This window comes from Chelonia mydas, chromosome 1 (genome assembly GCF_015237465.2).
Source record: "Chelonia mydas isolate rCheMyd1 chromosome 1, rCheMyd1.pri.v2, whole genome shotgun sequence".
NCBI lineage: Eukaryota > Metazoa > Chordata > Testudines > Cheloniidae > Chelonia > Chelonia mydas.
Genome location: NC_057849.1, coordinates 8,027,913 through 8,047,124, shown reverse-complemented (window position 1 = coordinate 8,047,124; position 19,212 = coordinate 8,027,913). Strand labels below are relative to the sequence as shown.

Genomic DNA, 19,212 nt, shown 5'->3' with positions numbered 1-19,212 from the left:
CCTTGCAGCTTCCTTCCGAGGTCGAACGGCCTCGTTACCCCTGCTCAGCAGATAGGGACGCTGCGGCTCAGGGAGGTTAAGCATCTTGCCCAAGGTCCCCCAGAGCCAGAGTCTGAATCCAGATCTCCAGACCGCCGGTCTCCCGCGCTAGCCCCCGGACACGCGCTTCCTTCTCTGCCACGCCCTCTTCCAGTGACGCTCGCCCGGGGCTAGCTGGCTGCCGTTAACGCTGGGCGCCAGGAGGTGGCGCTGTGACACGGGGAGAGGGGCAGCTGGCTAAGTCACAGGTCGCAGATTAAAAGTATCTGAAATAAATGGGTCAGGGTTTCCGTTCGTCCCGGAGCGCGTAGCGGTGGGAACTGCTGGAGCCTGTGCAGGACCTTCCCGTACTGGGCGTCATTGTCACTACACTGATCTGTTTGTGCAGCAGAGAGCCCTGGCTGGGAGACGGTCTCGGTCGCAGGCTGGCCGGCCCTTGGAGGAAAGTGGGGCTCAGCCCTGCCCGTGGCCGCCGACCTAGGGCTGAAAGGGTCGGGCAGCTTTAATGCTCGTCACTGACCCCAGCTCGGGGGCGAGTTAGGAAACAGAGCTGAGAACTCAGCAGGGCAGTGAGGGCCAGGAGCCTGGGCTAGCTGGCTGGGCTCCGAGAGAAGGAGGCTGGTAAGCCTTCAAGGAGCAGCCTGGAAGTTTAGAGGGGGCGGAGGGGGGCTGGGTAACCTCCAGTTCTAAAGGGGAGAGAGCCGGGGGACAGCCTAGGGGTTCTGTTGAGCTGGGGACCTCCTGAAGGAGAAGCTGTGCCCCCAGCGAGGGTCTGGGCAGAGAGCCTGGTTTTCAGTTGCAGGATGGTAACAATGCAGTCCCCGAGACAGGATGCTGTTCGGTGACAGGCCTTCCTCGTGTATTGAGGAGCTTGTGGGAGGAGGGAAACTGAGGACAGGCACTGCAGAACCACCCGAGACCAGCAGGGGGCGTTGCAACACTGGAAAGCCCATCCACAGTCTCACAGGCCCTGTCTGGCCTGAGCAATGCGAATCTCCTGGGGTTTCTGTTCTGTTGCTTGGTGTATTTTCCTGGGATGACCTTGATTTTGATGGGAGGAACCTCCTCCCCCTTCCCCCCCACCCACCTCCCAGCCTGCAGGCTTAGCTAACAGGATCCCAGAAAACCTCCCAGGCCTACAGATCTCCCCAGCCAGAACTGGATCGAACTCATGCTCTTACACGTACTACGAGTTCGTCAGCAGGTGGCATCTTATCCTTGGGCGCCTGCGGGGGCCGGTGCGCTGCCTGATGTCCTGGGGCAGGGGTCTGTCCCGGGGGCCGTGCTGGAATGAGAGGCCATCGGGCACTTCCTTTGGCTGGCTCCCAGGAGCAGGGCGTTCAGTTCAGCACGCAGCCTAGACCGAGCTGCGCCTGGCACTGCCATGCCCGGGGGAGGCGGGCCACGCTGGAATCTTTCTCCCAATCTCGGCTGGCCTCTCCGAGCCAGCGCCAGCCAAAGGCTTGGAACCTGGGGCTTGGGCGGCTCTTGCGACATGCAGGATATTTTGCAGGGGGCAGGAGGGCTCGGCTCAGCTGGAGAGCCCATCGGTGGTGGGGCCACATCCTCCTCCCTTCCCGGCTGTGCCTTTCGCGCCGGGGCTGGAACTGCCAGTCTCAGCACTGATTAGAGAGAAGTTGGGGCGGCAGCTGCTGACCTGGTAGGAAATTCTGACCGTGGGAGATTCTAGGGGAAAAACCCAGACGGTCTCCTTGTGCCAGGAAAGTGGCCCCACATCCTGACGGCAGCGCTGCTTTCCCGGCTGCAAACTCGGGGCCACCATCGGGCTCTCTTCTTCTCTTCCCCCACCCCAAAGGGCTGCAGAGGCGGGTTTCTGCCCTGGCTTCTGGCCTCCACCAGCAATCTGGGCAGGAGCAGCAGGCTGGGCGTCAGGAGGGCCTGCTGGGGGGGACAGAGCTCCGGGGCGATGCAGGGAGGCAGAACCAGCTAGTAGCAACGGTTGAAGGGGGGAGGTGCTGAGCTCCCCGCAGGAGGGAAGGGCTGGATGTGCCCACAGCAAGCCCATTTGGGACTCCAAGGAAGTATTCGAACCCAGCCCCACCCCCTCGCACTTAGAAATCCTCCTCCTGGGCCCAGCGGCCCCAGGCCGTTCCAGTTATGAGCCAGTTCCTAGGCACCATTTGCTTGGGAATCCGCTGGGCCCCCGTCTGACCCCGCCCTTGGCCATAGACTCTCCGCCAGTTACCCCAGCCTTGCGCCCAGTGGCTCGGGTGTGGCTCGTGCAACTTCCAGAGACAGGCGTGAGATGGAGACTTCGCCCCTTCCCGGGCGACTTTGGTCCCAGGGTGAATTGCCCTGACTATGAAAAGTCGGGGCCTTATTTCTCGTTTGACGTTGCCTGACATTAATGTCCAGCCATTGGTTCTTGGGGCACTTCTCTCCGCTGCCTTCGGGAGCCCCGACTGGGATGTTAACATAAACCACCTCCCGGCGCAGGGGAGGCTGTGACTGGTCAGGGCTGAGGCTTTTTGCACCGCTTCTCCTTCAAGAGAACTGAGCAGGGAACTACAGAATGGCAGCGAAGGCCCCAGAAAGCACCGAGGTTCTGGGGTCAGATTCCCGGGGCAGCGCCTGGAACCTGCCCCCTTTGCCAAGCATCACGCAGTGGGCACCGTGCTGCCCAGGGATGGCAGACCAGCGGCAATCCTCCCCCATGCAGCTGGAAGGCACAAGAGAGAGACTTGGCACTGAATAAAGGCATTTTCTTGGTGTTGTACGTGGACGCTTGGGGTGGGGGACAGGTACACGAGACCTGGAAGGGTGGAGCAGGGTTAGGAATGGCCATTAGGGTCTACTCCAGGTCCCGTATCCCATGTGCTGGGGGCCAATTTCAGTGCTGCTGTAAGAGGGTACAACACCACTGGTGATGCAGGGATTTGTACTGGGGGGGGGCGAGGTACACCACCACTGTTTTTGAAGGGGTTTGCACTCGGGGGGTGAGGGGGAGGGACACAATACCACTAGTTATGCAGAGGTTTGCACTCAGGATACAAGACCACTGGTGATGCCAGAGTTTGCACTGGCGGGGGGGAGGGGGGGTACAACACCACTGGTTATGCAGGGGTTTGCACTGTGTATGTCGGGGGGCAAGATATAACATCCCTGGTTATGCTGGGGTTTGCACTCTGGGGGGTACAACGCTGGTTCTGCAGGGGTTTGCACTTGGGGGGTACAACGCCCCTAGTTCTGCAGGGGTTTGCACCGTGTGTGGGTGCTTCTGTGTATGCATGTGTGGCCCCGACAGGAATCTGAAGTCTTGCAAAAGCATTGCGCTGATCACTGCTCGTGTTGCAACCGTCTTTGAGCAAGGGCAGGAAGGCGCTGGGGAGAGACTTTGTAATGGGGAAGTAGAAACTCCAACCACCAGAGTTCAGTTTCCAGTTACGAGGCTGCCAGTAATGAGCGAACTAGCAAGGAAAGCTCCACTGTGGGGAGGAGAAGAGAGAGCAGGCCAGGTGTGGGGCGGTGCAGAGAGAACGAGGGAGGCAGAGAATGGGCTGAATAAAGGAGAGACCAGGGCAGGGAGCGGACCGGTTTGGAGCCATCCATCCCCCTCTGTCCCCTGCCCCGGGTTCTAGGCCAGCATCTGCATTTTCCCAAGTCTTTCCCGAGTTTCACGGCGTGTGTCCTCTGCAGCCTGGCTTTCCCCTACGGCGCGAACTGGCAGTACAGTCAGACGCGCTCGATCCAGTTTGCGTGTGGCGCTGCCCATGGAGACACATTTCCCCTCTTCCCGAGCAGCTGGCCTCTCCGCGCTCTGCACTTCCTGCTGCGAAACCTCCCACCGGCTTCTGGCTAATGAGCCTCTGATTCCAGCTCCGTTAGCAGGACTCTGCGCCAAGGCCTACGGCAGCGTCAAGGGGAGCTGAAGGACCACTCTGCTCTTCGGCATTCCCCGGGCTGCAGCCACGCCCTCTGGGCGCTGATTCCAGCTGATCCCCCTGACCGGGAGCCCCCCAAATTGTATCTAGCGCATCAGTGTGATGGGGGTGGTGCCTTGTGTCAGAGAGAGACCAAACCAAGACACGAGAGTTGCTGCGTGTTAACCCTGGTGTCCTGGCCAAACTGCAGTGCCATCCGGCTAGCTAAACTGACTCCTGCTTTCCCCGTTCGTCGTCTTATTCCCTTACGGTTCTGCGATGTGACTGTGGAGCTCTTCGACAGCGACCAAGCTCGGCCCCAGAGGTGGCTGCATTTCTGTGGTGGATGAAGCAGTTCCTAAACGCTCTGGTTGAGTTTGCAAAGGGCTTTGATGAAAGCTGCACTGTACGTCCAAATCTATAGGTAGAGAAATGTGTGTGAGATGAATTATTTATAGTCTTTAAAATGCATTTCTGGGGGGCCCTGAGCTCAGCAGAAAGGGGCATGATACAAAGGATCAATCTTCCACGGGCATTTTTATAGTACTTGTCACATAAGAGCGAGCAAACAGAGGGTCGCTCTGTTCACACCCGTATGGCCTATGGGAGCTGTGAATCTGTATCAGAACCATGGACGAGGTCACCCAAACTCGGGGGTGTGCTAACACTTCAGCCAGCACACAGCAAGTGCAGCCCACAGCGTTGCTGCTGGTCACTGAGATGAGCCAGCTATAAATATCCCCCCCCGAAATTCTCAGCACAGGAGCTGTATTTGTCCTCACGTTCACCACATGGGAACCAGTGCAGAAAGCGCAGACACAAACCGAGCTGGAGACAGAGCTGAAGCGTGTAGCGCTCAGCCAAATGCCTCTAGGATCCTGAAGTTCCCGCCAGAGGAATGTTTCCAGGCGGAAATCTAGGGGTAGGAACTCCAAAGAAGGTCCCTGGAAGAGTTTGGCTGGAGAGAGAGAGCTGAGGAGCTCTGGGATGGCTCAGGGGTGAAACGGGAGCAGTCCACACTGGGGTGCACTGTCTCTGCAGGTTTAAAGGCCCAAGGGTTTGATGGGGATTGAGATGACACTGGGGCCGCCAGGGGTCGGCGCGACACGGCACTGGGCTTCCCGTTGTCCTGTCCAGCCTGGTGCAGAGGGGCAGGTAGCCCGGGGGCTTTGCGCTCGCTGGAGGGGAGCCACGTGGCTGAGGGGCTGTGGTTTTGTGGGCTGGGGGAGGAAGCTGTCTGCTCTCTTGCTGCTGACTAACTCCTGAGTGCATGGGAATCACGCCTCAGCTCGAGGTGTGCAAACAGCTGGACTAAATATACTTGGCCGTGGTTTCCTGGGCCAGAGACACGTGTGGTACCTACAGCCGCTGCACGAGGGCAGCTGCCTGGGACAGTGATCTGGCCCGGTGGGGGCCAGTGCCCGGCGCCGCTCCCTGCCGTCTGGCCAGGGGGAAAGTGGGAAGCTGAAATGACTGACTGAGCGAGTTTGACTTCCTGCAGTTTCCAGCTGCAGCGTCCGGAGCAGCCAGCACTGTGGGCCGAGCCTTCAGCAGAGGCTGAAGCCAGCTGGGCTCCGGGCTCTGTGATCACCAGGAGCATCGGAGTCCTCCGGGAAACGAGGAGAGCATGCTGCTGATGCCACCCGTGCCAGTGGAGGGTTCAGCCCCTGTGCGCCTCCCTGGAAGTGGCTGCTGATCCACCCAGCAGCCCTGACCCCGCCACTGTCCGCATTCTGGCCCTCACTCTTCCAGACCGTGCTCTCAGCCAGGGCCTTTCTGACAGGCAGCTCCCCAAGCGAAGTCCCCAGGGGAGCAGTTCCCCCAAGGTGACGGGATCAGAGCTGCCCCCTTGGCCCGGTCTCCGTGGAGCAGGGAGAGTGTGATTGGTGATCCAAGCTCTCATCTCAGACGATAACAAACCATCCCTCAGGGGGCTGAGCGCCTTGTGCCGCGTGGTTATTTTACAAAGCGCGGCCAGGGCAGGATCTTACGCTGCTCGTCAGCAAACGCTTTGGCCTTCTGCAGTGAACATGGGTACAGGAGGTCAGGCAAACAGGATCCAAAGACCCAGACTCCTCCAGGGCTGTATCGCACCGTCCATGTGTTGTCTGCACCCTTCACTGGCATTAAAAAACGTGTCCTCCCAACGCCTGGGATGCTGGCGCTATCCTCGCGATTTCCAGTGTACCGATGGGGACGGGAGGCCAAGACAGACTGAGCATGCCTGCACTCCACACTAAGCCTGGCTCTGACTCAGGTTTGAGCCCAAGCCCCACTTCCGTCCACACATACTTCAGTCTGACTCAGGTCAGCAAGCACTCGGGACACGAGTTACTCCTGAGGGCATTCTCCGCCAAAACATTAAAAATTCTGCGCACAGTATTTTAATATTCTGCAAATTTTATTTGCAAATAAATGTGAAGGCTCCAGCATGGCACTGGGGAGCACAGGCCACTGGCTGCACAGAGGTGGGAGATCACACTGCAGCTCCCCACCGGGACACAGACTCAGTAGTGAGGCTGCACCCAACCCTGACACAGCGCAAGGACCGGGCCTACCCCAGAAACACTCCAGAGCCCTGCCCCTCCATGCCAGGTGCAGGCAGGCAGGCAGGCTTAGCAAGGCAGGATCCAAGTGTGAAGGGGCTTAGTGCGGGGGGGATCCAGGTGAGGGTTGAGAGGGTTCTGTGTGGGGCAGTCTGGGTGCGGGCAGCTCAGTGGGGGATTGAGGTGCGGGGGAGGGGCGGATCTGGATGCACAGGGGCTTGTTGGGGAGTTCTGGGTGCAACAGTAATGGGACTCTGCAGGGGAGTCCAGGTGAAGGTGGTTGGGGTTCAGCTGGGGGCGGGGGGAGGTTCCAGATGCTGGAGGAGTGGGGCTCAGTAGGGTGGGGAGCCGGATGCGTGTGGCTTGGGGTGGTCCAGGTGCAGGGGGAATGGGGCTCGTCGGGGGGGGTTCTGGGTGTGGAAGGGTGAAGCTTGGCAGGAGGATCTGAGTATGAGGGGGTCTGGATGCACAGGGGTTGGGTGGATGGGGCAGCAGCTCCCTGTACAGGGACCGCTCCCCCTACAACTGAGGAGCGATAAGTGCAGGAAGCACAAGGGGTGGGGATGTGAGTTTGCAGAGCTTCCTACAGCCGGGGGAGAAATCAGGGTGGGTCTGACATGGCCCCAGATGCTGTGCAGGGTAAGAGGAAGTCCCGTCCTCTCCAGCCCAGCCGGGACTAGCTGCTGAGCCTGGCGCAGGGTGAGAGCCACCAGCCGGGTCTTCTCTAGTCCCACCCTGTACACCACAGTGATTTACCTCTCTACCAACTGCCCTGGGCACCTAAAACATACTGCTGGCGATGATCGTATGACCGCTCTTGTGGCTTCCCTTTGCTTCCCCATCAGAAAGTCATTTTTCTGCGGGGAAGCAAAGAAATCTGCAAGGGAAATAAATTCTGCACATGCGCAGTAGCGCAGAATTCCCCCAGGAGTAATGAGTCCTAGGACCCTACTCGTGGGTGGATCAAAGCCTGAGTCCTGCTCTCACTCGGGTGCAAGCCCTGGCACTTTGCAGTGTGGACACAACCTGAGCTGCAGACCGACTCCGAGGGTCTATGTAGTGCGGTATGGACGTTAGCACGACTGTGAGACCCGGGTTTACAGTGCAGTGTGGATGCTCAAGCACAGGCTTGGACACACCTAGTCCACAAGACTAGGTCCCACAGACCTGGGTGTACGATGCAGTGTAGACAGACCCTTAGGAACTTGTCCAGAGTCTCCCAGGGAGACTGAAGCAGAGCCAGGACTTGAATCTAGATCTTATGATAACCAAAAGGCCATTGATCCTTCCCAAATTGCTCCTATGCATCTCGCGCCACCCAGCTGCACTACAATGGCCCTGTCCCAGGGATCTGAGTCAGATTCCACGCTCCCCGCTCCGGAAACGTGAGTCTCGGAGCTGGGCCCAGTCCGACCCAGGGTCCCAGAGATGAGCAGATAATTACAAAGGCTCTGCCCGAGGCAGAGTTATTTGGTAACGCCGCGGCCGGTGCGGACCAGCCCAAAGCCATTTGTCAGCCTGGTGCCCCATGCTGGCTGTCCAGGATGGGGGGCCCTCAGGAGCGTAAGCTGGCTGAGCTCCCCAGCCCTGGGGTTCAGGAGCCCGTGTGTGATGTTGTTACAGTCCATAGCGGCTCTCCTGAGAGTACTAAAATGGCTGGATGCTGTGAGATCTCTACAAGGTCTGGGCCACTGAGGAAGAAGCTTGTACCTCCTGTCGGAGTAAAAGCACCTGTTGTCGGGAAAGATCCTTAAATGCTTCCCAGACTGTGTAAGCAGGGATTGGCCCCTCCACACACACACACACTAGGATGCAGCGGCTTCTGGGGTGGGCCGTGGCAATGCTACACGGCAGGTTATAGGACGGGAACTGCAGGCTGACTCGTCTAATTGAAACGACAGAGGAAATGTCGGGAGGCGGAACGGAATCGCCGGAGCTGCCGTCGGACCAGGACGCTGGAGCTAGGCTGCCAGCTCTAAGGGGAAGTGCACTGGGAGCTTGAGTGGCGGCAGGGTTTCAGGGTTCTGGTTGTATATCTCCTCTGGGAAAACGGCATCTCCAGCCAGCCTGGGTCTTTCCTCCCCTCTGCTGGGGGCTGATTTGCTACTTGGAGACCCCTTGACTCAGAGTCACCATTTCCTGCTGCTCCTGGGCTTTTCTTGGGGGCCCCCCTCGTCCAAGTACTGGCCAGACTGGATCTGACATGGCTGCAGAGCTAGTAAAGTCACCTGGCTAAAGCCCCAGTGACGGAAACGTCTGCTGGCTAGAGAAACTTCCCAGCTGGTGCTTCTTTCCCTGGCTGTTGTGAGATCCAGAGTTAAAGCATCCCTGATGCTTGGTATAGACCAAGTGGCCTTTTAGATCGAAGCTCTGGCCTTTGGATCTTAGCCGTGTCGTGCCTTGAGAAGCAGAAGTCCCCAAGGAGGAGAGTAAAGCACCTGAAATCTTTTAAAAAGCAGCGCGTGGCCTTTGGAAAGTTTCGGGTTCTGCTGGTCGGAAGGGTGAAGCCACAGTCCCTGTGCAGCACAGAGGCTGCCAGGCTTGGGATCAAAGAGCTAAGAGCTGCGCACCAGTGAGCCATCACTTGTTTGTTCTTGCTGCTAGCCTACAGAAAAGTCATGTTTCCGCTGCCAGAGGGGCCTGTATGAAAACAAGGTGGCTTGTGACCTGCTTTTTCCTGTGTGAAGTTTTACATAATAGATTGCTGCTTGGATTGCTCACCGGTATTTCACATGTGGCCCTAGCACTCAGAGGATCTGGCCCCACCCACCCTGTTCTGTGACAGTTCATTTCAAATGAAATAGTCCATCCTCCTCCCCAGCCCTGCTGCTAGGGGAATGTGTCCTCGGGCAGTAGGCCCGGATTTGGGGGATCTTTGTAATTCCTCGGGGGCGGGGGGAAGCGCTCTCATTCCCAATGGTGGGGAGCAGCCTGAGCCCAATTTTATAGCATCTTCCACCCCCCACCTCCCCCCGAGTAGCAGGCTCGGGTGTGGGTGGTGGGGGGGAACCTAGCAGATGTGAGTGTGGGGGTGGGAAGTAGTGCGGCCTACAGGTTAGGGATGGGCACCAGCCAGAGTGGGGCAACCTGGATTTCTGCCGTCCACCTTAGGTAAGCTACGGAACTTCTCCCCTATTTCCTTCTTTTCTTGGAAGGACTCACGGGAGGGCCAAAGAAGTAGTGAGGCCGGTTCTAGCAGCGCTTATATTTGGCCCAGTAGCTTTCCCGTGATTCTTTTGCCTAGCAAAACCAGCACAGTGCATTGCGGAGGTGATGCAGGAATTAGTGACATCTTAGCCTCCCCTGGAGCTATGGGGAACCTGTTGCCCTGGGTGCTGTATGGACAGTTAGAGACAGCCCCAGAAGTCTGAATCATTAAGGAAAGATCATTAAGGAGCTGGGTCACTGAGAGAGAATGTGACAGGCCAAAGGTCACACAGGGAGTCTGTGCCAGACCAGGGTGTTGAACCTAGGTCCCTGGAGTCCCCAGCCAGTGCATTAACCACAAGCCCAACCTTCCTCCGGGGGTTTTCCTCCCCAGCGTCACCTGTTTGTGTGTTGAGAGCGGCTGGCAGCACCTACCACGCTTTCGGTGGGGTCATGGAAACTCTGATGCTGTGATTTGAATGTTCCTACTTCTCAGCAGGCCCCATGACTTGGAGTTTCTGCCCTGCTGGAAACCTCAGAAAGGAGGAAAATCCCCTCCCACTGCTGAGAAGCAGGAATAAAACACATCTGTGGCTCCGGTGTGTGTCCCCTTTCCGACTGCCCTGACCCAGGCTTCCTGACCGGCCAGTGTCCAGCCCCCCCGCAGTGACGGCTGTCCAGAAGCAGGTTCTGAAAGGTGCAAGCAGCCCCCTCCTCAGCGCCCCGTCTGACTCCATCCCCCGCCCCGCCACGTGCCTTCATCCATCAGCAAGGCTGAGCCAGGAAAGCCGTGCTGGGGGGGCGGGGGGCTGAAGTGTTTCCTGTTTCCTTTGCCTAGTGTCTTGGGTCTGGGTCCCCCCGGGCAGCGTGAGAGGGAGGAGAGAGCTGCTGCTGGATCTCAGGGGGCAGGGAGCAGTGAGGGGAGGAAGATGGGAAATGTGGCGGGGGGGCGGGGGGGCGGGAGTTCTCACTGCCCAAGGAGAGGCAGCGTCCCCCCACCTGCCTGACCTGGCTGCTTCAGGCATAAGCTCACCTCCACCTCACCTCTTGGGGATTGGGAGGTGCCCTGCAGACAAGCGGGTCCATGGCTCTCTGATGAGTCTGGAGCTGCCACTGAGGGAGCCAGGAGGCCGGGATGGACCTTGGGGCTGCTCCAGCTTGCCCACGTTTCCCGTGGCTGCGCCTTTCACAGCCTGGCAGGCTGGACCCCTGTGTTCTGGGGAACGTGGCCAGTTACTTGGGTCTGCAGGCTACCAGTGGAGCTAGAGGGTCCCGGAGCAGTCAGGCTGCCACCCCCCCGGAGATTCTGCCTGTGTGGGTCAGGGGGACGCAGACCCCCTATGGAGCAGCCGTGGCCCCAGCCCTTCCTCAGGGGCTCTCCCCCGTTTGCCCAGTAGCTCAGCCAGGCTGGCTCGGTGGGGCCACGCTCCGGGGTGGAGGAGGAGCCCGCCCCAGCACTTTGTGCTGCTTGCGAAATGCCTTCGGTTCTGCACCCGCCCCAGCTCTGCTCCTTGGTGTGGTTTCCTCCTCCTCCTCCCCGCCCCAGCGGCAAGCGAGCGGGGCACAGCTCCGGGGGAGGCGCAGCGGCGGCTGCCTGCTTTGTTCTGGTGAACCCCCTGCACCTTGGCTGGTGCTCAACGCAGAGGGAGCCAAGCCGGGAGGGGTAGGATCCGGCAGCGGGGGCGCCAATAGCCAAATGGGAGCAGGGGGGTGAGCATTGTAACATCCATGGGCACGTCCAGCAGGATTTCCGCTCCTCACTGTGAGGCGTGCTGTGGTCACTCGACTTTGCGGGGGCACGCGAACTCTCGCTCCAAAAGCGCAGACACCAACCCTTGGAGTTAATGGAGAGTCTATTTTACCTGTTGGTAGTATAGGGCCTATGACACATGGTTGAGCAGCCTGATTCCTTCCTGCAGAAGCCAATGACCTGCACATAGACACGCACCCGCCCATTGATTAAATTAGTATTATATCCACTTCACAGGGAGGTTAAATGACTTCCCCGAGGCTACACGATGTGCCAGTGTCAGAGCTGAGGTTAACCTTAGGAATGCCTAGCTCGCTGCGAGAGCACCCCTCTTTCTGGATCAGCGATCACAGGTGAAACAGAGCCCCGAGCTCCAGCTCCCGGCACAGCAGCAAAGGAAAAATTGTTCTTCACCTATTTGAAAATTGTATTCATTGTACATTGTAAGGCAGCAGGATAATTGGTCGGTGGCGTTGGATTCATCCTTCCCCAGAAGGATGGTGACTGTTACAGGAGTCTAGGGATGCACAGCTGGAGAAGATGGCAGAGAATTAGCAGGGACACAGCGCCGAGGGAGATGGCTCTTCTTGTTTGTGTGGGTAGCTTTCTGTGCCATTTATGGGAGCTTAGTTGCCACCACTTGGGGGCGCTGTTCTAATGGGTGCCAGCTGCACTGTCATGCCTGGGCTCTGCCGAGAGGTGATGGGGGGGTTGCCGTGTGAACCGTGCAGTTCGGACCATTTCCAGGGGCTAAGGACCTCACCTCTGCAGGCTCGGGCTGGGAGGTCCAGGCCATGGCCTCTTGGAAGGGTACGGGAAGGGGAGGGGGTTACTCCTCTAACCCAGCTTCTGGGGGTCAGACCTTGTCCTGTCGGTCTCTTTCAGGAGTGCAAGTCCTACAAGTGGAAGCTGCTGCTCTTCCTCTTTAACCTCGTCACGTTCTCCTTGGCCGTGTGCGTCTACTTCCACCACAATTGGTACTGCGAGGCCGGAGGTAAGGTCCCTGAGGACCCAACCGCTGGGCCCCATATCACAACCTTCTCCTGAATCAATCAAAGAGCAGACGCGGCAGGGGCCGGTTTCCCTTTGCTTCCCTGCTAGCGTGCGTCTGCCACCGCCTGCTGACCCCTTCTGGATACCATCAGTCTCCTCCAGCTCCCACTCAGGCCTTGGCTTTCTGGGAAGGCTGCCAGCATTGCTGGGTTTTGCAGTGGGTGTGGTGCTGGAGACACATGCCTGCTAGATTATGGACAGAGATCCTCCGTTCCCCGAATGGCCATCAGAAAGTAACAGCTTCCTGTCCCACCCCGCTGGGCTGGGCGGGAACGGGCTTCTCGAGAAAGGAGAACGTCTTGCTACCAAGCTTCAGCCCCCGTAGTGCCAGAGGCTCGGTTAACACATTGAGAGAGACGTGGTCTCGCTCGCGTTCATAGTTCTTCCCTTTCCTCTGCCCCATTTCCTCCGTTAACCTGATGGGTTCCCTCCCTTCCTCTCCTAGCCTATACCATCTTTGCTTTCCTGGAGTACCTGGTCGTCCTTTCCAACATGGCTTTCCACATGACCGCCTGGTGGGACTTCGGCAACAAAGAGCTGGTGGTCAGCTCCCAGCCAGAAGACAAACGTTTCTAGGGCGGCCTCGCGCCAGACAAGCGTGTTACCAGTGCTGCCGACGGCCTCTGGAGTCCCGCCGTTGGTGCGAGTCTTGGGGCCAGATGAGCTACCGGCTCCTGGGAGCGACGCTGGGCAGGGAGGCCTGTGATGTGCCTCGAGAGGAAACCAACAGCGTCCTTCGCTGAGACATCGCCAGGACCTCCCTGTGCTTACGCTGCTGCGGCCAGGACCCTGGCCTCCAAAAATACAGGAGGGTGGGGATTGTAGGGGAGTGGGATGGTTATGCACAAATCACACAGCAGCCTCTCCATGGATCTGTCATTCCTATCAAGTGCCAGGACAGGAGCGGGTAGTGGGAGCCGAGGGGGCAGGACCCAGGGGAGTCGACGGGGTAAGATGTTGGTCCGTGTGGCTAGGAATCCTTGTTCTGCAAGGCCGACTGATGCAGCGATGGGATCTTCTTTCCCGCCCCGCCCGGCTCAGCACAGCTCCTTTCCCGCACCTGCTGCCTCACCAGAGCTCTGGCCGCTGGCCCAGACTCTCGGCAGGAACCACCACGGGTAACAGTCGTGTGCTGATTGACAGTGGAGATTCCTTGCTGTGGCCCTGGGATTGGAACAGGAGTTCTCCAGAGGGAGGGTCTCCAGTGAGCTCCTGACTCCCACTTCCACTTCCCGGCATTCCCTTTCAAGGGAACGAGATGGAAGGAAAGGGTGAGAATACTGGAGGAAGACCCCTCGCAAGGCATTCAGTGTCGCTCATTCTCAGCACCTTGACAGCAGAGGCGAGGGCATAACTTCCAGTTCCCCTTCACTCAGACATCTCCTTGAGGGGTCGCTGAATCATGACCTGGCCCCTTTTTCTGCACTGTCTTGAGCTGGCTATTCCTCCGTGTGTTTTCTCCCCCCTCCAGTCCAATAGGTCGGCTTTGTTCCCCCTGCAGAATCCTTGGCCAAGGCCTCCCTAGGTGCTGTGACAGAGTGCTGAGGCCCAACAGACTGGCCAGCACTCTGATCGTTTCCCGTGTGACGGCTTATTGGGGGGGTAGGGAGCAATTAGCTAATCAAGTGGGGAGGCGGGGTGAGTTAGGGAATTACTTGGATGAAAGGCGGGGAGGCCATTTTGGGGTGGCAGGAGACGGGGCTAACTGTGCCTAGATTGAAGGAGATCCCAAGGAAGAGAGATCTGGTTTCCTCCCGGGGCCCTGCTGATCAGGAGCTGAAGGCAAGAGTCGTAGAGCGTAGGCAGGGCGTGTGGCATTGTCCAGGTGTCGGTGGAGGGGACTTGAATAAATTATACAGAGTGGACACTAAGAGAGTCTGAGGAGTTCCTGGGGCGGCCCAGGATGCAGGGGATACGCCCCCATCACAAGTGACTCGTGATTGGCGGGGGGGAGGGGGCTCAAATTAAGGTGTCCTCCCCCAATCACTAGTTCTTCTTGGAAGTCTTGACCCTTGACTCCTAGGAACGGTCAGCGTGAGCGCGTGCTTGAGACAGGTCTGAGCTGCAGAGATTGGGTCTGTATCCAAACTCCACCACAGCGTGTGCTGTTGGGATGTGGGGCTCCAGGTCAGGCCCCTCTCTCGGGGACGTGGTGCCTCCAGCTGACCAGGCACGACTGCAGAGGGTGAAGCCAGGAGGTAGGGAGCAAAGCCCAGCCCGGCCAGGCGGGTGTCTCTTGGGCCATGCCTTCCTGCTTCCTCGACCACTCTACCAGGGCCGTCGCTGGTCTCCTTGTGAACAGCTGTGTCCCATCCTCGCCTGGGTCACTGCAGCTCGGCCGGCTGCTTGGAAGAGGAGTTGTAATCCCAGGATATACAGGGCTGTAGTCTCCCTGCTACACTGGGGGAGCTGCACTGGCTTTGGTGGAGTGGCTCCAGATTTACACAGTATCCGGCCAGCGAGAGGGAGCTGGAAGGGCACCGCTGTAGCTTCCTGGATTTCAAGGAGGAGAAGGTCTTATTTTGGAGGGTTGGAAGCACAGCGCATCACCCCTGTGGCACCTACGAGAGACCACCCTCTGTGGGCAAGCCCCTGTCTTATGAGGCTGCCCCAAAGTCTCTCCAGGTGGGTTGAGCAGAGCTGTGCACCGCCTCCATTAGAGCGCCCGCCTCCAGGCATTGGTGGCTTTTCGTGGGGCTGTTGAGTGAGGCTACCAGGCTGGTTTCCACGTGGTTTGGGGAGAGGGGGCAGTGCCAGATCCCTTGTCGTGTCCATTTCAGTGCAGCTGCCTGGCTGCCTCACGTCCAGGCAAGCTCCAGCTGGGAGATTTTGGTGGTTCCATCTCCCCAGCTGCATCGGACCCAGGCTCCGTGCCGGCAGCAAAGGCTGCGGGTAGCGTCTCCTCTGGCATGTGTGAATTTAGTGCCGCTGGAGTGAGAGCCCCAGAGACCAGACGCTTCTGCTCGCCCGAGCCAGGGTCCCAGCCAAGCAGTGCCAGGGCCTGCTCCCTCCCTCGCTCTGCCAACGTGCCTCGGCCCTGACCTGCAGGTGACCCCTCTGAGGAAGTTTGGGCTCTGTGCCTAGTCTGCTGTCTCCGAACAAGGGCGCGTTGTGTGGTGGATTTTGTGGTGTGGATACCTGCCCTTGGAGATCTGCACTGAGCCCCACCAAAGAGCCATTGGCTACCGGTGATGTTCAGTCCCAACCAACCTGGGCCAGACCCAGACCAGGGACCGTAGGATATAGGTACTCCCACCAATCTCATCACTGCAGTGTCTGAGCACCTAAAGGCCCTGTGTCCCATAGCCTGGCCCTTTCTGAGCTGGAGTAGAGTCCCCGATTGGCTTCTTGGGTGACGATGGCCTGGTGCTGTCCAAAACGTAAGGACTCTGCATCCAACCTGAAGAGACCCTGTGCTTCGGATACAGAGCACCGGATGGCCGTGCCGTCCCGCAGCGGCAAAGCAGAAGGTTAATCACCTGGTGAATTAACACCAATGACCTTGGTGGCAGCAATGTATTGGGAGCAGGGGAGGTGGAGGGCTGGCACGTGGAGGGACTCCCAGGCCTGAGAGGGCCAGCCTGGGAAAGGCACTGGAATACCCGGGAGAAGGATTCAAAGGGAGCAGGCCGGGCTCAGAGGGTAGGTTTAGGCCTCGTGAGGATCGAAGGGCGGGGCAGGAAGCCTGCCTGTGGAGCAGAAGGGGAGAGGAAGCCAGTCCCGGCAGCAGAAGCGGGAGTGGCAAGGGATAGAAGGGCTGCCAAGTCATTGACACGGCAGCGTGTGGGGTGGGCGAGGGGTGAGCCCGGTGGGCTGACTCGCAGAGATGGCAGGATCCTGCCCCAAGGGGGTTCACCATGGAGGTGGATAAACCCATCCCAGGATGTCTGGCTGAGCAGAGCTAGCAGGGTGCTGCATCAGGCACCACGTTCTTCTTGGTCCTACGTGCCAAAGCCCTTTGGCCAAAGCCAGAACAGAACACCCCCAGCCATTCAATCATCCAGCAATGGCTGCCTCGTTGGAGATCAGGGAGGTGACACAGCTGATAAGCAATGGCAGATGGGAAACTCTACCTAGAAACACTCCCCTTGTTTGTTAATTCTTTTTCTTTGGCGTGGTGTTGCGGGGAGTGGAGTATGGAGAACAGTCCCCGTGGCAGGGTTACAGGCGTCCAAAATAGGGAAGGAACCTGTGTGATGTGTCTGAAACCAGGCAGAGGCCATCACAGACCCTCGCCCAGCAGAACATGCTGGATGGTCTAGGAGCCCCCTGGGAAGGTCAGGAGATGCTGGGTACCTTCAGCTGGTGTTTTTTCTGCTCTTAGCACTGGTGGAACGCAGCTCTGGTCCGTCAGACAGCTGTTACTGGTCTGCGCCGAAAGGCCAGGTTACCCTCTCGCCGGTCTGAGGGGGCACCTACCTCTACTCTCTGAGCTGCCAAGCGCCCTTTCAGAGCCCTGCTGGGGAGATCAGCTGCAACCTATGGGGTGACTCCCGGTCACTCATGGGGAGAAATCAGGGGCCCCCCGACCAGGGCAGTGTTGGAGAGCGGCAAGCACAAGAATGTCCAAGCAACGTTCCCAGGAGTGAACCTGGCCTTGGGCTGTGAGGGCTCGTTGGGGTTGGGATAAAGTCCTGCTCAGTTCTTCGGCTTTAATCGTCACACTCTCTCTTCCTGATTTTCCTGGGCATTTTGAAGCTGCCGGTGCGGCCCTCTCTTGCCAACCGCTGCTGCTTGCAAGTGGGATCTGCCGTGCGCATCATCCGTTACTGTGTGCAGTCACACTGTATTCTGCTGGCGTGGGACTGGCATGCACTCTGTGCCTTTGGTACTGCCGGATGTCTATTTTCATTGGTTTGGAGGATGCAATAAAATGCTGAGTATTTTCGTCAATTTATTTCAATGTTATTGGCTCCCCCGACTCTCCCAGTCCTGCCCCTGGGCTCATGTTCCCATCTTCCTCTGGGGGCATGCGGGGACCTTTCCCCTGATGGATCTGTTATCTCCAAGTGCTTTACAAACATGAATAATTACGCCTGCTAAATCTCTCGGTGAGGCAACTATTACCGGGTCAAATGCATCCCGAGTGTATCAGACCATACCCAGTGATTCAGCTGGGTTACACCAGGAATCGGTATGGCCCATGATCCGTAGACTCAAAGCCCTGGGTACTATGGTGGCAGGCATGATAAATAAGCTAGATCCCTGTTTTGCATTTCAGGAAATGGAGGCCCAGCAAGTTTCGCTGGTTTGCCCAGAGTCACTTAGTGGCAGAGCCAGGAGCCCTGGTTCTAACTACTAGACCTCACTGCCCTAAGATGCAAGAAATTTTCCAGGAATTGCCTGGTTTGCACTTGATAAAACTTGTCAGTTTGGGTGGGGTCAGTCTAACATCATCGTCCTGTGACTTCTCGCGGGTTTGATTCACTGACCAGTTTCCACTCTCCAGCCCAGCAGCTTGCAGAGTCTGCTCAGCCCAGACAGGTAGCGGGTATCTCCTGTGACGCTCCCGGCTTAATCACACACTGATGTAACCAAGACCAGAATCTGTTCCATCTTGTCCTATGGAACGTCCACCACACCTCTCAGCCTGGCACCTGGCCCTGTCGCACCCAGCTCTGGGCCTCAACGTGTCCAGGGAAAATCCTCCCTCCAAGTGCCGGGCCATCCGTGCGCTGTGGTGAGCAGTGTGACTTATGAATGGCCCGTGTGGACTCAGATCTTCAAAACTGATCCTTTGATAGCCAACCCCCTTATTCTGTCTCCAGTCGGACACTCAGAACCACGAGTCGCTTTCTAAAATCCTTGCTAAAATCTAGATCCGGGAGTTCCTACCCATAATCCCCCTCACTGGCTCAGAATGAGGCTTTTTTCTTTTTGGGGAGGGTGGGGTTGGAAAATGCCACTTTGTCGGAACCGAACCTTGTTTGCAGTTTTGCCTCAGTTTTGATGAATTTTTCAACTAAAAAAAAAGTTGGAGTTTTGCAATTGTCAAAACGTTTCCTTTTGGACATTCTGGAAATGACAAATTGCCGTTTTCAGGCGCAAAATGACTTTTTGTTTTGACAGTTAAGCTAGTGATAGTAAATAGATACGTTCAATCATGAGGAAACACCTTGAAATGAAGCTTTTGGATTTCCAGCTTGTGAACACTTTCCAGATTTTGACTTTTTCTCCTGATTCCAAGTGGGAAAATTCTTCAATATCTTGAAAATTGTCAGGGGCTGGGAAAACTCTTTCCCAGCCAACTCTGCTCTGGCCAGAGCCTGCCCAGGCATGCGTGACTTATACGGCATTGTGAACATCCCCAAACACTGACTCTGTGGCCCGTGGACCCCTCGGGGGCTGCAGACTGTGTCTGAGATTTCCAAAGGAGTCCACACCTCGAAATTTGTTTGAGGTCCGCAAATGAGAAAAGGTTGAAAACCGCTGCTGTAGGGGGTTACCATCCATAGCAAGTACCTACGTTACCTGCTTGGAGCACACCCTGTTTATGGTTCTGGGTGGATCTAACCCTGAACTAGCCATCTCCACTGAGAACAGGCACTACACTGTACTTTGGGAGATACATGAGGTATGGGGGGTGGGGGGGGGGGTACATCTCCACAGTGAGCTGAAACCCACAGCAGCAAGTCTGAGCTTCTGGCTTGTGGGTCTCGCATTACAGTGCTTAAAACAGCTGTTTAGCCATTGGGGCTGGAGTGCGGGCTATGAAGCTCACCCTACTCCTGGGGTTCAGAGCCCAGGCTCCAGCCCAAGCCCCAGTGTCTACACGACTATTTTTAGTGCGTTCTCA

At 57.7% G+C, this 19,212-nt stretch overlaps 1 protein-coding gene across 2 annotated transcripts in view; it reads left to right on the top strand.

The window, feature by feature from the left end:
* PGAP2 (post-GPI attachment to proteins 2) overlaps positions 1-14,414 on the top strand; it is a 39,984-nt gene extending 25,570 nt beyond the window's left edge. For both annotated transcript variants that reach the window (XM_037909671.2, XM_037909557.2), the window contains exons 5-6: positions 12,249-12,357; positions 12,862-14,414. In XM_037909671.2, coding sequence (XP_037765599.1) covers positions 12,249-12,357; positions 12,862-12,992 — 240 coding nt within the window. In that variant the 3' untranslated portion in view covers positions 12,993-14,414. The remainder of the gene's footprint in view (positions 1-12,248; positions 12,358-12,861) is intronic.
* Positions 14,415-19,212: the final 4,798 nt, after the last annotated feature.